This window comes from Xiphophorus maculatus, chromosome 20, assembly GCF_002775205.1.
Source record: "Xiphophorus maculatus strain JP 163 A chromosome 20, X_maculatus-5.0-male, whole genome shotgun sequence".
Taxonomy (NCBI): Eukaryota; Metazoa; Chordata; class Actinopteri; order Cyprinodontiformes; family Poeciliidae; genus Xiphophorus; species Xiphophorus maculatus.
In genome coordinates, this window is record NC_036462.1 from 18,977,200 (window position 1) to 18,986,189 (window position 8,990).

The 8,990-nt window shown below is 39.3% G+C and overlaps 1 protein-coding gene across 2 annotated transcripts; it reads left to right on the forward strand.

The window, feature by feature from the left end:
* The first annotated feature begins 9 nt into the window (after positions 1 to 9).
* On the forward strand, positions 10 to 7,240 carry LOC102223192 (probable G-protein coupled receptor 61). 2 transcript variants are annotated; one of them, XM_023324530.1, is made up of 2 exons: positions 10 to 312; positions 2,511 to 7,240. In XM_023324530.1, the coding sequence occupies exon 2, from the start codon at positions 2,663 to 2,665 to the stop codon at positions 4,070 to 4,072; it is 1,410 nt and encodes a 469-aa protein (XP_023180298.1). In that variant the 5' UTR covers positions 10 to 312; positions 2,511 to 2,662; the 3' UTR covers positions 4,073 to 7,240. The 2 variants fall into 2 exon arrangements, with proteins under 2 accessions (XP_023180298.1, XP_023180299.1); XM_023324531.1 differs by having other exon boundaries at positions 10 to 183.
* The last annotated feature ends 1,750 nt before the right edge of the window (positions 7,241 to 8,990 follow it).

The window sequence follows — 8,990 nt, forward strand, 5'->3', positions numbered from 1 at the left end:
GAGCGCAGGGGGAACGCAGAGAGAGGGAGCTTCTCTGCCAGCATTTGCATCAGCAGCATTTCAGAAGAATCCCTGCTGCCACAGCCGTGCAGTCATCCGGGGAGCAGGATGCTCAGGGCAGATGAAGGGATGGGAAAAGAGACTGCTTTACTCCATGGGAAGTGCCTCAACAGTGTTCACAAGGTACAGTGATTGATTTCCAGTATGAAGCTCAGCAGTGGGAGCAAAATCATTTCCATCCTCAAAGACAGAAGCAGCAGCAGCAGCAGCAGCAGCAGCAGACAGCGGCATCAGGGAAATATTCTGGTTCAGGTACACAGTGCTCTCTTTCCTGCTCTGTTCCCATCACTGTCTCTGTTTCTCCACATATTCTCCTGCATGCTTCCTCTCTTCCCATCTAATCTGCAACAGATGCATCTTCATTAACCGTAATGTGACATTTAAAGATGTTTAAATCATGTTGGCCTCCTTTTCCTATGTTATTTTCCGAACAATAACGATTAACATACAAATGAGTAAGCGGGTGAGACCGGACCACATCAGGTACCATGGCTCAGCTGAACTGGGAGTAGCTCTGTGTGTGATGTGCAGACGATGCTCTGGGAGGACAGTGAATCAGAGCTTATAAGACACATTAAGGCTGGATTTGTCTACTCAGATTTGCTCAACTGGCATCACAGACAGGACACAGAGAATCCCTGCATCCTCGTCAGATGTAAGATTAATGTAAAACTGCAGAGCAGCAGTAAAACATGTACGTTTTGACGTCGGTCCAAACATTATGCGAAACTGAGACTGAATTTAGTTAATAAGTGGCCGACATCCTATTCTGGTGAGCATGCACCAAGAGAATGATCAGCATATTTAGACCTACATGCTGTTCTGGGGTTTCTGTAAATCAGAGACTGTATTTCATTGTAAGAGGTTGAAAATATGAGGTTAAAGTTATACAACAAGAACAGGATGTGGTGGAAGGATTGCCTGTTCGGTGGCAGGATTAGTTTTGGTGAATTAGCTTGCATTCATGCATTCAGAGGATGTATGGTTGGAAACCGAGGACATCACCTTCTGGTGTTCATCCAGAATAATCTGGATTAATCAGATTGTTTTTCCATAAAGTTTTCTAAAGTGCTTTATTGTTTTCAAGAGGACTAGCGTTAAAATGGTTGCCCCTATACCTTATTGGGCTCAGAATACTGTATTATTATCTTTGTTGCTATAAATGGGCTAAAAGTTTTTCCACATATAAGCCCTGGCAAAAGTATTGATGTGTCTTGAAGTTTGTCACATTACAAACCCAAATTATCATATATTTTATTGTATTTGATGTGATTAGACTAACTCAAAAGAAAGCGTAATTAGGAAATAAATGGAAAGCTATGCAAGTTTTTCAAATTCTTAAAGAAATACATAAACAAATGGGACATTCATATGCGCGTAGTAGACCCTTCACTCTGATGCCACCAAATAAAACCCAGTGAAACCATGAGCCTTCAAAGATAAAGAAGTATGTGTGATTTAATCTCGGTGTAAATCCAGCTTAGACAGGTCAGGGATAAAGTTCTGAAAAAGTTTAAGACTTTGAATATCTCATAAAGAAACCGTTCAGTTTTCATTGTTAAAAGAGCTAAAAAGCAGATATCCCCCCTGTGGAGAAGTAGAATATATGTGGAAGAGAGATATGTATATCTCTCATGCTAGAATGGCCTAGTCCAAGTCCAGACCTGAATCCTATTGAGAAACTTTGGCAAGACTTAGAAGTTGCTGTTCACAGCCCATTTAATTTGACCAATCCTAAGCAATGCAAAGAATACTGGGTGATCAGATTTCAGGCTGTATGTTCAAATCCAAAAGAGACAAACTTCAAAAGACTCAAAAGCTAAATGATTAATGGGTCTGGATAAAAATGCACACCACAATAAAAAGAAAACTTGAGAATCATGTGTTCTGCTTCCACTTCACAATTATGCTCTAATTTGTGTTGGTATATCTTCTAAGATCTCAATAAGAAACAATGTGTGGTTGCAATTGTGGAAAGGCTTGAAGAATACATTTGCAAAGATGAGAAATACGACAAAACTAACTTATACGTAACTTTGCAGCAAGATGTAGGAGCTTGTTCTAATCAAATCATTCTTTAATATTTATAAAAATATGTATTAGTTTCACTGGTGGATTATTTCACTTATAACAAGACAATTTCCCCATTTTATAAGTGAAATAATCTGCCAGTGGAAATAGTACTTTTTTTTAATCAATATTAAGGAATTATTGACTTAAAACAATCTTCTTTATCTTGTTGAAAAGTTGTAAGTTAGTTTTGCATTATTTCAAGTGAACTAATATTAGAAAAATACTTGGTTAGATTTTGTGTTTTTACAGTGCTGCAAAAGTGGTAAAAAATTATTTTATTGATCAGTGATTGAATACATAAATGACACATTCAAACTTTGACTCACTCGTTCACCTTTCTTCTTCTCTTTTCATGTTAACGCGGGATGTGACTGAAGACTCTGACAATCCCAGCATCACCCTCTGGACCCACAAGACAACATTTGACCTAATTTTCAAACCTCGTACTTTCTGACCGCGCTCCCTGGCTTTGAAGGATGGGTGATGGGCCTGTGACTGACCCCGCCCGCCTGCCCCATCCTACCCTTCAATGGAGCCAACGTGGAACTCCTCCCACACGACTCCACAGCCCGTCTCCAACGTGTCCGCCTTGTTGCTGCCCGAAGGCTGGGCTCTGTCCCAGGCGCTAGCCCTGCTAGCAATGCTGCTCATGGATCTGCTGGCTGTGGTGGGCAACGTGGCTGTCATGGCAGTCATCGCGAAGGCCCCGCAGCTCCACAAGTTTGCCTTCGTCTTCCACCTGTGTGTGGTGGACCTCCTGGCAGCCCTGGTGCTGATGCCGCTCGGCATGCTCTCGAACCGGGCCTTCTTTGGCGAGGCCTTGTGTCGGAGCTACGTCTTTCTTAGCGTGTGCCTAGTCAGTGCTGCCATTCTCTCAATCTCCGTCATCAACGTGGAGCGGTACTACTACATCATACATCCCATGCGTTATGAGGTGAAGATGACTGTTGGTCTGGTGGCTTCGGTGCTGGTGGGGATCTGGGTCAAAGCTCTGGCCATGTCTGCTCTGCCGCTGCTCGCTTGGTTCCTGCAAGGCGGAAGAACTCCTCTCCTGGACAGCGGTGGGGTCGGTGGAGGAGGTGGAGGGGCCATCCCACCTCCCCCCACCTCTCAGGGTCACAGGCGATGCTCCCTTCACTGGACTGGAGGAAGCTCAAACCGCTTAGCCTTCATGGTCCTTTTCACTCTGGTGTACTTCCTCTGCCCACTGTTGGTTATCCTCGTCGTCTACTGCAACATGTTCAAAGTGGCTCGGGTGGCCGCCATGCACCACGGGCCACTTCCTACTTGGATGGACACGCCGCGACGGCAGCGGTCAGAGTCGCTCAGCAGCAGGTCCACCATGGTCACAAGCTCTGGGACGGGGACTGGCACCGACAGAGCCACTCCACACCGACCCTTCGGGGGAGGAAAGGCTGCGGCCGTGTTGGCGGCTGTAGGTGGGCAGTTCCTGTGCTGCTGGCTGCCCTACTTCACTTTCCACCTGTACTCAGCTCTGGCTGCCAGTCCACCCGCTGCGCTGGCCTCTCTGGAAGAGGTGGTGACCTGGATCGGTTACTTCTGCTTCACCTCCAACCCGTTCTTCTACGGCTGCCTGAACAGACAGATCCGCGAGGAGCTCGGCAAGCATCTTCCTTGCCTGTTTCGCAGAGCTGGGGTCGAAATGGAGGACAGACTGCCGAGCCGTGACGGGTCCATAGAGGAGAACTTTCTTCAGTTTCTTCAAGGCACTGCCTGCAACCTGGACCCTCAAAACTCTCGCAGCACTTCCAGCCCGAAGGGGGGAGAGGCCTGCTGCCTTGTTGCTCAGTGCCAACCGACTGAGATAGCACAACCCATTCCTATTGATTTTCGCATCCCTGGACAGATTGCCGAGGAGACTTCAGAGTTTATTGAGATTGAACAGGCAAAAAACAACCACATATATACAGACAATTAGGTTTTTTGTTGCAAGCAAAGATGTAGAGAGTTCCAGGAAATTCCCTCTTTTTTCACTTTTGTTGAAAGATGTGACTTGGTTTGACCCATTAGGGTTTCACTATATTTTTCAGCTCCTATAGTGACAAACTTACGGTGCCTCACAAAAGTATAAATACCAATTGAGCTTTTTCACACTTTTTACATTGCAACTGAAAAGTCTGTGTATTATTTATGCTTCAAAGGGGTTTATGAAGTGGAAAGAAAATGTTATGGATTCACAAGTTTTTACAAACTTAAAAGGATATGTAAATTTATAAATACAAATCTGAAAAGAGTCCACATGTATTCCTTTACTAACCTCTTTTACCCTCAAATAAATTGCCTTAAGATGTCACCTAATTAAACCAAAGCAAATATTATCCCTGTGTATAAATTGATCTTTGAATAAATCTAGTTTTTCTTGAGAGACCAGTTAGAGAACAAACAGCATCATATAGACCAAGGAACACAGCAGAAAGGTCAGGGATAAAATTGCGGAGAAGTTCAAAGCAGGTTAGAAAAAAATATCCCAACCTTTCAGGTATTGAATGAGGTACGGAAAGGTTGTGAGTAGAAATCAAAACCTTTCCAGAAATCGAATGTGAGTAGCAAACCTACCAAGATGGCCGCCCACCTGAACCGATGGTTAGCAATTTTTACAAAAAGATTTTGCTTAGAAAATCAAAATCAACATTATTCTTTTGAAGCAAAATAGCTTGTTTTCATAATACATGCTGTAGGAAATTTCTTTAAAATTTTAAACAAATTGCAAAGTGCAAAACAATTGAAACTGAGAGTTTTACCTTTCAGCAAGATAACTACCCTAAACAATCAGAAAATTTAGGGTAAAATGCTGTGGCTTAAATCACAGCATGTTCAAGCAAAGTCAAAGTTCAGGCCTAATCTGAATGTGTCTAAAACTGGACAAACAGTGAAAAGACTCACGGTTAAAAAATGCACCAGCTTAGAGAAGCTAAAAACTATGTATTATTTTCCTTCCACTTCACACTTCACAATTATGCTCTACTTTCTGTCGGTCTGCCACATATACAGTAAATCCATATAAATAATTTGACAAATTGTGAAAAAGTTTCTAAAGGTATCAATATTTCTGCAAGAGATTGTAAAGGATTGTATTTCAAACTGTTCCTTGTGAAAAGGGATATTCATATACAAGGGATGAATTTTGAAGAACTTGCTGCACTTTGGCTTTAAACACAAACACTCAGCTCAGAACAATAATGAAGGGAACCTTGAGAATTCACACTGAAAGAACCCTTTAAACAAAGCAAAGTCATAAATTGTAACAGTATTTAAAAATCTAGTTGCATGAGGGGAACAAAATGGTGCTTTAAATTGCAAATGTTTAGGGAATTATTTTGTAATTTTAGGGGATCAAATATAAAGTCTATGATACAAATACAACATTTTGAAGTCTACGTGGTCTAAAAAAAGTTGGTTTTGGGAAATTTCTATGAAAATTAGAACAAGACAGCAATAAAATAAAAGGTATAACAGGTAATTTGGCTTTCATCTGTTAAATGAAAATGCCAGTCCCCAAATCCAGACAGGTGGTTTAATTTTTAATGGAAGTGATGCAGATGATACAGCTTCCTTTCTTTAAATAAGACCTTCTTTAATTTCTTCTAAGAAATCAGGTGAGATTTAAAGTGGCTCCATTTAGATTAAAAAACATCTTCAGAGTTATTGAAACTCTCTGCCATGCAGTTTATGAAGCAGGATATTTGGATATGGCTTTTTAAACAGTATTGTATGAGAGCACTGCATTACATCCCAATAGGGTTCTGTTTTTGTTGTTGTTTAATGTAATAAACTGTGTTTATTTTTTTTGCAAGAACGTATATGTTTATGTTGTGTATGCCACTCAGTGAGTGCAGTTTTTTATATTGTGAATCTCAGCTTTTAACATTAAACTAAAGATAAGCAAGACATTTTTTTTGCTTTCTTAACAAGTAAGCAGAACTTGTTGCTATGTTTTTGCCTGTAGACATTTTTTTACTTTGACGACCCTTATCAGGGGCTTTCACAGTACCTCAGTGCAGGAGAGGAGGATTTTATGGTTCAGTGTTTTCAGTCAGGTATAATTTCTGCACTCTAAGTTAATGTAAGAACCACAGAGCATCTGCTTTTTAAAGGTTTACTAGGAATAATGGTTATAAAGTTTCTGACCTTGACAATGTATTCAGCTGGTATTTTATAGCAAACTGTTAAGGATAAGGATAAAATATATCGACATGACTGTCAGAAATAATCTTTCTTACATGGAAACAGGGTTTACATAGTATTTTCTCAAGGGTTGTTTTAGTGATAATGCCAGTCAAAAAATCAAACACTTGTTAAGCTTGACACTTTTTTTTCCCATCATGACTAAATAATATCCCAAACTGTGAATGATGTGTTATGGGGTTCGCTTTTGTTCAGAGATCAATTTTATGCTGTGACAACAACAAAAAAAGAATAACTTCCGCTGTTCTGCAACAATATGAATGTGTTCAGGGGAAAAGGCCAAACCTTGAGTGGAAGAAAGTGTTGTAATAAAGACTTTATATGTTTGTAAAACATTTTGGATCCACTCTTATAATGTGTAGCCCTATGTCTGCCACAACCTGCTTAACTTCCCTCTGCATAGAAAAAGGAAAAGGTTTTCCATTCTTATATATTTCTTTGGTTTTTATTTTTGTCACTTTTCATTGATTTAGAATCAACTGGGGATATAAATGAGCAGTTTTCAAATTCTAATTTTATTCATTTAGGGAAAAAGCTGTTCAAACTAACTTGGCCCCTTATAGTGACAAACTTGTGCCAAGCTTGGTAGCCACAACTACTGTGGGTCATTTATTTATATCAACTGTGCTAATAGTCTTTGTTTTTGAGCCATTCAAGTCAGATAATTGTTCTGCTACATCACCCAAGTACATTTGTGAAAAAGTCATGATGTCTGATGACAACCAAATATTCTCGTTAAGGACTGAGATAAGGGACAAGTTGACTTTAAATGGGACTGTAAATGTTGTTCTGGGTTTTTTGTCACCTCCTGTATGATTTGTAAAGGCTCTGTAACACTGATAAAACAAACCATTAGATTTTAACCAAGAAAATTGGAGAAACAGATTGCATACATTTAATTAAGGAGATTTCAATCAATAATTCTGCAAAAAAAATTGGGTGTTTAACAAAAAAAAAGACACATAGGGCAAAATACAAAAATGTTTTCAATGTTCTTAGCTGAAAATGTGTTGATTTTTCTCAGAATAATTGTTTTACCTAAATAAATTAGTCAGATTGTACGTATTTTATGTCATATTGACTTAGACTTTAGACACATCACATTTGACAATTTACATAATATTAAGTAGAAAGAGAGAGAAATTAACAGTAGGAAACTAAACTCGAAAGCAATTTTGACGTTAGCATTGGCTCTGTTGCTAAGCTAATGCTAGCGCTGAAGCTTTAAGTTTTGAAATCTTTTTGAAGAAGCTGACATGGAAACCGTTTTCCTGACAACCACAGGTAAAGTACAATGTTCATTAATAACAACTGGCTTGCACTTAAAAACCTTAGCTAAAGGCAAACTTATCTTTAGCAATAGTTGCTAATCTAGCAGCAGATAAAGGTTAAACATCTATAAGTGTTTTGGTCTATTTGTTACTATAAACATTGTTAATGTTAAAGTTTTCATTGTTAAGCATTAAACTTAACAACTATTATGTTTGATTTATATTTTTGTGATTTTAATAGCAAACATTAATTATTCTTTATAGTGTAGAGTCCCGTTGGCTCACCACTGTTAAATGTTTTCTCCCATTTGAAGACGATGGCTGTCCAATCGGTTCCCTGACTTCCTAAAGCCTTAGAAATTTATTTGCAATCCATTTTAGACTGGTAGATGTTGAATATTGCTTTCCTTTTGTTTTTTAAATTCTTTAGATTCTTTAGGGTTTGTTGCTTTTATGATCTTTTCCGTACTTCATGCTATTAGATCGGTTCTATTTAAGGAATTTCTTTATTCTACAGGTCAGGCGTGGATGCAGACGTGGATGCAGCTCATACAATTAATTTGAGTTTAGCAAAAAAAAAAAAAAAAAAAAATAGAAATGTTAATTCCAGTTAACTCTTAATTATTAGCATTACTTTTTAAAATTTGGTCTGGTTGGTTTAGATTGCTTATTTTCCCTATAGTCATTCGATAGCTGCTGTTTAGAAACACTCGGTGTTTCTGTTTGATATTAAAATTTAAAGCATTTCGGAATCAAGAAGCAGCAAAATAACATCAATCTGTTACGGGGGCCGGGGGAATGCTATATTTACATTCCCGACTTGGTTGTGCGCCCCTTAATCTCTGGGCTTCACATAGATATCCCAGAGAAGAGGGACCTGGCGGGAGGACTCAGTTCAAACAATTTGACCTTAAGGTAACATTTAAACTCGAAAGGGCAAAGCAGTGCTGTGACCTCCATCAGAAAAAAGTAGATAAAAAAAAAAAGTGGAGATGCTCGGTCTAATCAAATCAATCGTGCCACTGTCTCATTTGGAAGATGCTGGTGCGTGACAGGCCTCACACCTCAGAGATGGACCTCAGTCAAACCGCCCCCAGCTTCAGCAGGCTCTGCCATCCCCATGGCAATTATTACCTAGTGACATTTCTCAGCACTGTGGTGGGTGGGAGGAGGAGCCTGCTCTATTGGGAACCTAGAAAGACTCACTTTGATATGACTTTTTAAAATATGGAGAGAAAAAACTGTGGCTTTTACTTTATGATGTTATCACATTTTGAGGAGCACTTCTCTAAAAAATGTTTTGAGCTAAGATACAAAAGAAAGTGACATTTTTGGGAGAATTTTTAAAAAATATTTCTGCTGCACAGCTCTGGAAAAACT